This window comes from Hyla sarda, chromosome 9, assembly GCF_029499605.1.
Source record: "Hyla sarda isolate aHylSar1 chromosome 9, aHylSar1.hap1, whole genome shotgun sequence".
In the NCBI taxonomy this organism is placed as follows: Eukaryota; Metazoa; Chordata; class Amphibia; order Anura; family Hylidae; genus Hyla; species Hyla sarda.
In genome coordinates, this window is record NC_079197.1 from 13,392,164 (window position 1) to 13,405,423 (window position 13,260).

Here is a 13,260-nt window from a genome sequence, read left to right on the forward strand (position 1 = left end):
AGGACTGAAATCTACAGCACGGCGCGTGTAACATTCACAGCAAAGTTTTCACATGTTTTGCCGCACCCTGGGAAAATCCTGACACTATGATATTTTGGTTGTTAATTGACTACTACACCATAGAGGGTTAATATGTATTGGTATTACTGGTTCTGTGAGGCCCTTTGGCCCGTCAGAATCCATGCACCGTCCATGCCAGTGTTTCCCAATAGGTTTTAAAAGGGGATTAGAACTCTTTAAAGACTATGCATGTGATGTGCTAATGTCTGTAATTTTTTTCCAGTGACCGATGCCATGGCGGGGGATGAAAATTTGCCTGAAAAAGTCGGCGACACTAATGGATCTTGCGAAAGGACTGACTCGAAGGAGCACACGGTATCTCCACATGGTGGACAGGACAGCACAAAACTGCATAACCAGGACCCTAACTACAAAACCTGTTGGGTGGCGGAGAACGGTGTCTGTGAAAGAGACCCCGGAGAACTCCGACAGCACCCCCTGAAAATAAACAGTCCCATGCAGACTTCTGTGGTGGGGAGCAATGGATATATATTAAACAAAGCTGTTGTCCATCAGCAGCCTTTACGGACCTCAAGTTCCTCTCCACTCAGCGGCCACGCTGCAAAGACTCTTCCTGGAGCTTCTCTCAAGACTAAAGTGGCCTCAAGTGTATATGTACCCACAGCCCCTTCTCCCACGCCCCCTCAGGTGGGAGACCAAGTTCAAGATGAGAACCCAAAGCTAACGGATTCTTCTGTATTGGACTTGAAAATTCACAGGGCGCGGAAAACCCTGCCAAGGTCCACCTGCAATTCGGTAAGAGGAGAAAACATGAAAGTTTATCTGTATACATTTACTGATATACATGTCATAGATAAGAATAGAAAATGTAAATGTAAAGATAAAATTGGAAAGCCGCTCACCAAAGATGGTTATGTAGCCACATACACAACAATGGTAAACGCATCAAAGGATAATGTATCCGCAGCCCTCCGGCTAGGCAATGGTGATCAGTCGGTCTGGCTTCAGGAAGAATGCCGGATCCACGTGGCGCAGGATACAAACGGAAGGACATCAGGTAAAAGCAAGGTAGTTTATTTCCCAAGATGCAACGCGTTTCGCTGCGGTAAAGCAGCTTCATCAGGCATAACAGGCTTATAGCCTGTTATGCCTGATGAAGCTGCTTTCCCGCAGCGAAACGCGTTGCATCTTGGGAAATAAACTACCTTGCTTTTACCTGATCTCCTTTCGTTTGTATCCTGCGCCACGTGGAGCCGGCTTTCTCCCTGATGCCAGACTGACTGATCACCATAGATAAGAAAAGGTTGATCTGAGGTTCCTGCTGTCTATTTTGAAGCTTTAAATGGCCACTGTCATTTGGAATATTTTTGATGTTAGTAAACAGTAGAGCTGCAACGATTAATCAATAAAATCGATTACATTCGATAACGGGATTCGTTGTTGACGAATCCCGTTATCGAATAATCGCCTGATTCATTGTCCGTGGCGGCAGTGAATGAATGAAGCTGACATGTAGGCTTCATTCATTCATTCACCGCTGCCGCCCGACATGTCCCTGCTGCTGCTCTACGTCTAACGCAATTAGAGCAGCGCCGGGACTTGTCTATTCTTTGCTGCTCTTCTCTGTACCCGACGGAGATGAGCAGCAGAAAATAGACATGTCCCGGCGCAGTGCTAATTGCGCTAGATGTAGAGCAGCAGCAGTGACATGTCGGGCGGCGGTGGTGAATGGAAGTATCGGGCCAATACTAACTCGTTCAGTGTCCCCGATCTCAAAACAGATACCTGCTTCTCCCGTCCCATGGAGGAGCATGTGACACACACGTCACTCTACCTCCTCCCCTGTGCCCAGCGTAACGCTACGGAGGAAGCAGAGTGACGTGCATGTCACATGCTCCTCCATAGCACGACATGATGCGGACGGAGGAACGGGGCAGACGACAGCCGCAGGTGAGTGCCGTCTAAAGTGTGGTGGGGGCTGCCGTCTAAAGAGGGGAACAAGGGTGCAATGCTCTGCACAGACCCCCATCTGTATAGGAATGTACATACACTGCTATACACGTGGGGGGGTATGTGCAGACTGCATAGCATTGCACCCTAGGGAGCATGTCATAGAAGTAAGCAGAGAGGAGGACCGTAGCAAGCAGCTTTGGCTGATTGATTGGTGGATCTCCTGAGCCGATTGCTGCTATGAGGAGGAAGGGCAGAAGTTCCTGCAAGAGATGTGAGGGCAAACATTGACACATGGGAAAAACTGCAACTCCCAGCATGCCCGAACAGCCGTTTTGCAAGAGCTAGAGGCACTGTTTGGAAAACCCTGCTTTATGCCCACTGCTTTACAGATATTTGATGGTGCAACCATTAATTTCTGTAAGGTGCCCATACATTATAGATTAAAGTTAATCAAATTGGATTATTTCATCTAGTGATGCACCCATACCAGTATCACTGCCAATACTGGACATTTGCTTGAGTACTTGTACTAGGGATCGACCGATAAGGATTTTTTAGGCCCGATACCGATAATCTGTGACCTTTCAGGCCGATAACTTATACCGCAATATCGGTATAAGTTATCGGCTATTTTGTGAACAACTGTAATGTCTAGTATGGACTAAAATGTAATGTATAGTTGTGTCTGCAAAACAATTGTTTTAGGCTTCATTCACATCTCGTTTTTGCAATACGGTTCCCGTATCAGTTTTTATGTAAAAAAACATATGTCTCAAAACCGGACAAAACTGTATACAACCATGTGCAACCGTATATACCTCTGTACGGTTTTAAACTGTATACGGTTTGAAAACGGATGTCCAGTTGCATACTGATACGGGTTTATGTTTGTCCTTAATTAAATAAAGTTCTTCTTGTTCTATTTGTGTGAAGAACTTTCGGCGTGCACTGCGCATGTGCATACTGCAAAACCATATGGTGCAAACCGGATGCGGTTCTGTACAGTTCCCATTCACCACCATTTAAAAAAACAAAACCGTAGACTACAGTTTTGTGTACAGGAAAAAAACTGATACAACCGTAATTGGTGCAAAACGTACACAACCGGATGCTACGGTGGGCATACGGTTTTCAATGACATGTCTATACATACGGTTTGCAATACAGTTCCATACGTTTTTTACACTGAAACCGGATACGGGAACCATATTGCAAAAATGAGATGTGAATGCAGCCTTAGGCTGGGTTCACACTACGATTTGTAACTACGTTTCCCGTATACGGCTGGCCCCGCCCCCTCCTCCCAGCCGTATACGTCAACCGTAGTTACAAACCGTAGTGTGAACCCAGCCTAACAGATGCTTGTTCTTACAGTGCATATACAGTGAAACACAATGAAAGACAACCTATTTGAGAAGACCACCCCTTATCCAGACTGTTTATGATGCTTTCTTTGAGAAGACCAGTCACATTTTTTGTGCACATTTGAGTGGTCAGCTTAAAGTGGTTTCACTGTATACTATGCCTATACTAAGTATACTATGCATATGTTTTATAAACTATAGGAAGGTGGTGCCATAAAGTTAAACAGATTTGTAAATTACTTCTATTAAAAAAATCTTAATCCTTCCAGTACTTATCAGCTGCTGTGTACTACACAGGAAGTTCTTTTCTTTTTAAATATCTTTTTGTCAGTCCACAGTGCTCTCTGCTGACACCTCTGTCTAGAACAGAGTAGAGAGCACCGTGGACAGACAGAAAAGAAATTCAAAAAGAAATGAACTTCCTCTGTATGATACAGCAGCTCATAAGTACTGGAAGGATTAAGATTTTTTTTTAGTAGAAGTAATTTACAAATCTGTTTAACTTTCTGGCACCGGTTGATTAAAAAAAATATATATATATTTCACCGGAGTACCGCTTTAACAATACAAATCTTGGCATCTGCAGAAGTCCGGCATTTAATGTGGACGATCGGATTGCCTGCAGCGCTGCCGCGGCGATCCGATCATCTGTAATGGCGGACGTATGTCCCCTCACCTGCCTCCGTCCGTCTCCCGGTGTCTTCTGCTCTGGTCTGAGATCGAGCAGACCAGAGCAGAAGATAGCCGATAACACTGATCAGTGCTATGCCCTATGCCTAGCACTGAACTGTATTACCAATCAAATGATTGCTATAAATAGTCCCCTATGGGGACTATTAAAGTGTAAAAATAAAAGTAAAAAAACATTAGAAAAAATCCCCTCTCCAAATAAAAATGTCAATTGTCAGTTTTTCCCCATTTTACCCCCGAAAAGTGTATAAAAAAAATAATAATATCCGAACTATAAAAATATAATGTTAATTATCCCTTACGGTGAACGGCGTGATCGTGTAAAAAATGTAAAAAAAAAAAAGTCCAAAATTAATGTTTTATTTATTTATTTATTTTTTTTTAAATGACATTTTATCCCCCCTAAAACTGATAAGAAATGTATTAAAAGTTTTATATATACAAATGGGGTATTAAAAAAATTACAGATCACGGTGCAAAAAATGAGCCCTCATACCGCCGCTTATAAGGAAAAATGAAAAAGTTATTGGTCAGCAAAATAGAGGGATTTTTTTTAAACGCACTAATTTGGTTAAAAAGTTTGCGTTTTTTAAAGTGGTATAATAATAAAGTATGTAATCATGGGTATCATTTTAATTGTATTGACCCACAGAATAAAGAACACATGTCTATTTTACCGTAAAGTGTACAGCATGAAAGAGTAAACTTCCAAAATTTGCTAAATTGCGGTTTTCTTATCAATTTCCCCACACAAATAGTATTTTTTTGGTTGCGCCATACATTTTATGGTAAAATGATTGATGTCATTACACAGGATAACTGGTCGCGCAAAAAACAAGCCCTTATACTAGTCTGTGGATGAAAATATAAAAGAGTTATGATTTTTAGAAGGCAATGAGGGAAAAACAAAAACTTAAAAATAAAATTGGCTGAGTCCTTAAGGCCCAAATGGGCTGAGTCCTTAAGGGGTTAAGGGCCTATGGGCAGGTCAGAGGTGTATCCAAATACTGATGGATACCTCCAACATAGCCCAAAACAGGATGTGAACAGAGCCTTATCTTGTAGCAGAAGAAAAATAATTCACAAAAAAGCAAAGGGGGCGCTCATCCAAATAGAATCAAATTTGTCGAGAAAAAAAAATGTTTTAGACTCACCTGGTGTAAGTGAAGGGTTTCCGGGGTTTTTCCAGTTGAAATCCCAGCACCCCCCTCCAAGTCTGCGTTCACACAACCACTCTCTCGTGTCTTACAGTTTTCTTATGAAAGGAACAATCCCAGTGCGTGTAGAAACAGGATTTAATATAAAAAACACTAAAATGCCAGTGGCAGCGCGTTTCGGGGATATGGCTCATTCCTCAGGCTAACATTTCAGTGACAAAACGGCACATACATAGACTTACAATGCGTTTTTGCTCCGCCCATCTACCGAGTACCATAAAATTTGTGACTTCCGGGGACGCCGGCGCCAGGGTTTCCAAGATCGCATCCCGCCGGGAAATCACTTCCGGTTCACTACTGATGCGATCACTGTCGGCATTTCTAGACGCTATCACTTCCGCTTCCATGATGTCACTATCCTCCATGGGGAGGGTATCCGTCCGGTCTAAAGGAGTTACGTGGTAAACCATCCTCTCTATAGCCGAGGCACATAACGTGTGACGTTTCGGTTCTCACAGGAAGTTTAGCGACAGAAAACAGGGGAAGAGTAATAGAGCGCACACGATCTTCCGTGAACTAGCTGGAACGCATCATCGACTAAAAAGATTAATATAAGTAGAATAAACATATACCTATATATAATAATATGTTTATTCTACTTATATTAATCTTTTTAGTCGGTGTATGGTAAATTATTTTACAGATTTTATTATTAACCCCATCTATATTTTCATGATTATATATTTTTTACATTATAGTCTATATCCCAGCCCATATATCGAATACTAATCATACTATGTATTATCATTATTTATAAATATTTTACTAATATTAATTTTCATAGGATAGGTTATTTAGAACGTATCTGGAACGCATGATGTTTTCCAACTAGTTCACGGAAGATCGTGTGCGCTCATAAAAATATGAGCATTGCCCATCTCATGTTAACCCTCCTGGTAATGATGAGGAACCTGACACCACTTTTTTGTGTGTTATTTACAATGAGAAATAAAGAGAGAGGCAGTACTATCTGTGCCTGGATCATTTATAGGTAGGGACAAAGAGCCAGTACTATCTGTGCCTGTATTACTTATAGGGGTATGACAGAGTAAGTACTATCTTCGCCACCATTACTTATAAAGAGACAAAGAGGCAGTGCAATCTGTACCTGGATCATGTATAGGCTGGACAAAGAGACAACACTGTTTTACTTATAGGGAGAGAAAAAGGTGGTGGCATCCATGCCTGCATCATTTACAAGGAATGACAAAGAGCAGGCAGTGTTATCGGTGCCTGGAACAAAGATAGAGGCAGGACTGGATGATTTAGAGGTACGAACGAAGAGGTAGTACTATCTGTGCCTGCATTATTTACAAGGAGACACAAAGGTGGGGCCATCCATGCCTATACAGTGGTCCCTCAACATACGATGGTAATCCGTTCCAAATGGACCATCGTTTGTTGAAACCATCGTATGTTGAGGGATCCGTGCAATGTAAAGTATAGGACAGTGGTCTACAACCTGCGGACCTCCAGATGTTGTAAAACTACAACTCCCAGCATGCCCGGACAGCCGTCGGCTGTCCGGGCATGTTGAGAGTTGTAGTTTTGCAACATCTGGAGGTCTGCAGGTTGAAGACCACTGGTATTGGAGGTTATACTCACATGTCCCCGCCGCTCCGGACCGTCAACGCTGCCCTGGATGTCTCCCTTTATCGCTGTCGCCGCGTCCCTGGGGTGTCCACAACGCTCCGGGAAGGTCTCTGCTGCCTGGGAACGTCGCTCTCCGTCGCCGCCATCACGTCACTACGCACACCGCTCCTATTGGATGACGGGGCGACGTGATGACGATGATGGAGAGTGCCGGCGATGCAGGGGATCCCGTGGAGTACGCTACGGAGACCCGAGGACAGGTAAGTGATCGTCAGCGGACCAACACGGGGCACTGTAAACTGCTATCCGGTGGTAGCTGAAGCAGTCTGCACTGCCGGACAGCCGTTTATGCGATGGCCCCGACATAAAAAAGCATCGTATGTTGATGCTGCCTCTGAGAGGCCATCGTATGTTGAAATGATCGTATGTCGGGGCCGTTGTAGGTCGGGGGGTCACTGTACCATGACAGAGGCAGAACTATATGTATTGCCTTCCTGTTCTCTCTCTGTAGGTTATGTAGGTATGGGTGGTATTGCCTCCCTGTAGATTATGTAGAAATAGATTGTATTGCCTTTCTGTTCTCTCTCTATAGCTTATGTAGGTTTAGGTGAAATTGACTTTCTATTCTCTCCCTGTAGATGATGTAGTTACACTCTGTACCTACATAATTTGCAAGGAGCCAGTACTAAGTAACTAAATCATATACATGGAGACAACCAGGACACAGCACTAGCTGCTCCTTCATTTACTATGAGACAGTATTGTCTGTGCCGTCATTTACAAGGGGTGACAAAGTGCGGTCTGTACGGTCTCCCTGTTCTCCCCTGTAGATTCTGTAGGTATAGAATGTATTGCCTTCTTGTTCACTCCCTGTAGATTATATAAGTATAGATTGTATTGGCTTTCTATTCTCTCCCTGTAGATGATGTAGTTACACTCTGTACCTACATAATTTGCAACGAGCCAGTTCTAAGTAGCTAAATCATAGACATGGAGACAACCAGGGCACAGCACTAGCTCCTTCATTTACTGGGAGGCAGTACTGTCTGTACCTTCATTTACAGGGGTGACAGTACTGTCTGTACCTTCATTTACTGGGGTGACAGTACTGTCTGTACCTGCATCATTTACTGGGAGGCAGTACTGTCTGTACCTGCATCATTTACAGGGGTGACAGTACTGTCTGTACCTGCATCATTTACTGGGGTGACAGTACTGTCTGTACCTGCATCATTTACAGGGGTGACAGTACTGTCTGTACCTGCATCATTTACAGGGGTGACAGTACTGCCTGTACCTGCATCATTTACAGGGGTGACAGTACTGTCTGTACCTGCATCATTTACAGGGAGGCAGTACTGTCTGTACCTGCATCATTTACAGGGGTGACAGTGCTGTCTGTACCTGCATCATTTACAGGGGTGACAGTACTGTCTGTACCTGCATCATTTACTGGGGTGACAGTACTGCCTGTACCTGCATCATTTACTGGGGTGACAGTACTGTCTGTACCTGCATCATTTACTGGGAGGCAGTACTGTCTGTACCTGCATCATTTACAGGGGTGACAGTGCTGTCTGTACCTGCATCATTTACAGGGGTGACAGTGCTGTCTGTACCTGCATCATTTACAGGGGTGACAGTACTGTCTGTACCTGCATCATTTACAGGGGTGACAGTGCTGTCTGTACCTGCATCATTTACAGGGGTGACAGTACTGTCTGTACCTGCATCATTTACAGGGGTGACAGTGCTGTCTGTACCTGCATCATTTACAGGGGTGACAGTACTGTCTGTACCTGCATCATTTACTGGGAGGCAGTACTGTCTGTACCTGCATCATTTACAGGGGTGACAGTACTGTCTGTACCTGCATCATTTACAGGGGTGACAGTACTGTCTGTACCTGCATCATTTACAGGGGTGACAGTGCTGTCTGTACCTGCATCATTTACAGGGGTGACAGTACTGCCTGTACCTGCATCATTTACAAGGGTGACAGTGCTGTCTGTACCTGCATCATTTACTGGGGTGACAGTACTGCCTGTACCTGCATCATTTACTGGGGTGACAGTGCTGTCTGTACCTGCATCATTTACAGGGGTGACAGTACTGCCTGTACCTGCATCATTTACAGGGGTGACAGTACTGTCTGTACCTGCATCATTTACAGGGGTGACAGTGCTGTCTGTACCTGCATCATTTACTGGGAGGCAGTACTGTCTGTACCTGCATCATTTACAGGGGTGACAGTACTGTCTGTACCTGCATCATTTACAGGGGTGACAGTGCTGTCTGTACCTGCATCATTTACAGGGGTGACAGTACTGTCTGTACCTGCATCATTTACAGGGGTGACAGTACTGCCTGTACCTGCATCATTTACAGGGGTGACAGTACTGTCTGTACCTGCATCATTTACAGGGGTGACAGTACTGCCTGTACCTGCATCATTTACAGGGGTGACAGTACTGTCTGTACCTGCATCATTTACAGGGGTGACAGTACTGCCTGTACCTGCATCATTTACAGGGGTGACAGTACTGTCTGTACCTACATAATATATAAAAATAGACAGACTGCACTTTTCTTGCCTTCATCATTTACAGTAGGGCTATATTATGTCAGTCAATTTAATCATTGCCAAATTTAAATTAAATTCAACTAATAAATTCTATAGTGTCTGCAATAGTGTCTGTCCATGTTTCTCTTTGCCTAGTTTCAGTTATAATTGGTTGCTCCATAGCGAATCATAACCACAGAAAACAAAGGCAACTGCCAATCTGAGGAAGGAGGGTCTCACCTCCGAAACGCGTCATTGGTTTCTGTATTAATAAACATAGTACTGACTGGTACTTTAACCATAACATCCGCATTGGCTTCTTAATATTGGAACCTGGAACAGCGCCTGATCTCTGGGTCGTTTTGGCACTTCATTTCTACAGATCAAGGATATGGCATCTGATTTGTATATTAACATATACCTATATACAATGGATAGACTGTATCGTCACAGCCCTATCTGTGTAGCTGCGGTTCTCTCTGCAGAGATATGATTGCTTTAAGGCATGGACCCAAACACTAAGGCTGCACTACTAAAAATGCCAATGCGTCCTTAGCCTATGTCTGGCATGTTTTATCATAGGAGGCCAGTGAGGTTATATTCATTTGTTTTCACATGAGGTCTCTATACAATACTACACCTGCCAAGAAATGTAAGGGAACATGTCTTAAGACCAGTAGTGCAGTTTCAGGCTTTGGGCCTGTAAATTTGCACCATTATAGAAGCTAGGGAATAAATCAGGTCTTTTAATGTTCTTACCAATTCTTTGTACAGGCTATGATATGAACTCCAATTGGAGATGTCCATTCCCTTTTTCCCAAAGATATAGCTATGGGGGGGTGTAGAGGTTGGAGTCAAAGGCTGCTGTGACACATAAGACCTTGTAGGTTAGCCTATGTACTTCCAAATACTTGAATTACCCATTTTTGTGGAATAGCAATGGTATAACTCAAAGCAAACCAAGCTGCTCCTCCCCATTGAAAATTAATAAATGCCATAATCCCCCCTTCCCCCACATGCAAAGTGCTGCAGATATGTCTTGTAATAACAATGGCTTCCTTCTTCTCTTAAAGCCTGTACATAAGGATTCCAGTGAGTTGCCAGAGCAAAATGAAAGCATGGAAGATTCTGCTGCCAAAAACGGTTTGGAGAGTGGGAAACCATTGCCCGTACACCAGTCCAGCACAACACAAGAGCTTCTACCTCAGGGTCAGAGCTGTGTCTCGTCATCAAAGCCTCAGTCAGGTACGGGTTAGGGGGGCACACTGTACTATATCAGTCCAATATATGACGTCTTGATGAATATGACAACTCACCGATCGGTGGGGTTTCATTGCGCTTTAGCTTCTGTGGCATCTCGGAAGAAGAAGCGACGGATGGGAACGTACAGTTTGGTTCCGAAAAAGAAGACCAAAGTATTAAAGCAGAGAACGGTCCTGGAAATGTTCAAGAACATGACACATTCCTCTTCCAGTCCCAAGGTAACGTCATGGGGTCATGCGTGAGAAACACAAACTCTTAAAGTAGCCATTAACACAATCGGTGGCTAGATCAGTGTTTACCAACCAGCCTGCTTCCACCTGTTGCAAAACTACAACTCCCAGCATGCCCAGATAGCTAAAGGGCTGTCCGATCATGCAGGTAGTTGTAGTTTTGCTACAGCTGGAGGCACAGTAGTTGAGAAACACTGCAATAGATGTTTGCTCTTTGAGCTGATGGCTAACTTTTCCATTCTCCCCTTCACTCATGAAAACTCTGCTCAGTCAAGTGTCCATGCTGTTGGAATGAGAATACGATAGAAAGCCACTAACTGTCTTCCCTGGACAACCTATCTCCCAGCAGTTTAAATTCCACCTGTGTGATCCTTCTTTTCCCTGACATCATTTGTTGACGGATAATCAGGAGGCCCCTGCACACGTCTAACAGTCGGTTGGTTTGGACAACTTTTCTCTAAATCTATGGTGGTCTTTAGTGCTTCCTAAGTTCTTAGACTCTGAGGCAAGTAACTGGCTTCCTGCTAGTGCCCACCGAACATAAAACACCCACAAATAATCCCCCCGGAGAGCCAGGGACCACCTTAATATTAAATATACTAAAACCCAGGGCACTAGGCCCATGGCACAAGATCCCTTATAGAGAAAACTCCCCTAAAATGTAACTTTTATTGTGTTTACCGTGATAAAATCATAAATGTGACGAATTGTTAAAACCACAATGTCACAGTGCCTGATATAGCTGTATATTTGGGCTAACCCAATTGTTTAGAAAGTATAGGGAACTGCAGTTTCTCTTCTTGCCGGAGACTGGGACAATGATTAAAACCAATTACATTTGCCCCCCCCCCCCCCCCCTCTACTAGTTTCTGTGCAATAGCACCGTCCTCAGGACCTTTACACGCTGATCCTCCTGAGGATGGTGCTATTGCACTGAAACTAGTAGAGGGGGGCAAATTTCATTGGTTTTAATCATTGTCACAGTCTCCAGCAATAAGGGAAACTGCAGTTCCCTATACTTTATAAACAATTGGGTTACCCAAAATATACAGCTATATCAGGGACTGTGACATTGTGGTTTTAACAATTCGTCTAATTTATGATTTTATCACAGTAAACACAATAAAAGTTATATTTTAGGGGAGTTTTCTCTATAAGGGATCTTGTGTCCTGGGTGTTGGTATATTTAACCGGACATAAAGAGCCCTAATGGCAACCCAACAGTGCCAGTAGGACTGGTTTCTTAACTTGTTCTCCATCCCTTAAAGGAGAAGTGCAATGAAGGAAAATATAACCAGTATCCAATGGATATGGTTTAATTGTCCAATTGCGGGAGGTCCAATCGCTGGGACCCCCTATCATCTCCTGTACGGTGCCTTGGCTCTTCTTGCGCACAGAGCGGGATTCCGCACGTGTCCTCCATGCGACACTATGTGAGACCTGAAGATACAGCAATGCTGTATTCGTGTACCTCCTGCTCTTCCATAGAGATCAATGGGGGGGGGCGTGCTGACCCCCCCCCCCCCCCCACTCCCTGCACGGGGAGAGCTGGAGCTCCGTACAGAAGATCGCAATGGGGTCCCAACGATTGTACTTCCTTCAATCACACACTTATTCCCTATCCTTTGGATAGGGGATTAAAGGGGTTATCCAGGAAAAAACTTTTTTTTATATATCAACTGGCTCCAGAAAGTTAAAAAGATTTGTAAATTACTTCTATTAAAAAATATTAATCCTTTCAGTACTTATGAGCTTCTGAATTGAGTTGTTCTTTTCTGTCTAAGTGATCTCTGATGACACTTGTCTCGGGAAACGCCCAGTTTAGAAGCAAATCCCCATAGCAAACCTCTTCTAAACTGGGCGGTTCCCGAGACACCTGTCATCAGAGATTACTTAGACAGAAAAGAGCAACCTTAACTTCAGAAGCTCATAAGTACTGAAAGGATTAAGATTTTTTTAATAGAAGTAATTTACAAATCTGTTTAACTTTCTGAAGCCAGTTGATATATAAAAAAAAGTTTTTTTTTGCCTGGATAACCCCTTTAATGTTCCTACGTGGGACTTCTGCCTTAGTGAGTTCAGGGTTTATACAGATGCCCAAAGAAAGGAAGTCTGTACTGCAGTGTTTCCCAACTAGGATGCCTCCAGGTGTTGCAAAACTACAACTCCCAGCATGCCTGGACAGCCAAAGGCTGTCCAGGCATGCTGGGAGTTGTAGTTTTGCAACATCTGGAGGCACCCTGGTTGGGAAACATTGCTGTACTGGTTGTAGGTCTTGGACCCTGGTGATTATTTTATTACTGCGTTTTCAATGTACTAAAATTTTGGGTTCCTTATGCCCCTCTATATTATTACAGACCCTAGCA

General features: G+C 43.7%; 1 protein-coding gene across 9 annotated transcripts in view; it reads left to right on the forward strand.

Moving 5' to 3' along the window:
* Nucleotides 1-13,260, forward strand: part of EHMT1 (euchromatic histone lysine methyltransferase 1) — a 125,300-nt gene that overhangs the window by 57,333 nt on the left and 54,707 nt on the right. For all 9 annotated transcript variants that reach the window (XM_056538654.1, XM_056538655.1, XM_056538662.1 and 6 more), the window contains exons 3-5: nt 284-816; nt 10,475-10,646; nt 10,746-10,882. In XM_056538654.1, coding sequence (XP_056394629.1) covers nt 284-816; nt 10,475-10,646; nt 10,746-10,882 — 842 coding nt within the window. The remainder of the gene's footprint in view (nt 1-283; nt 817-10,474; nt 10,647-10,745; nt 10,883-13,260) is intronic.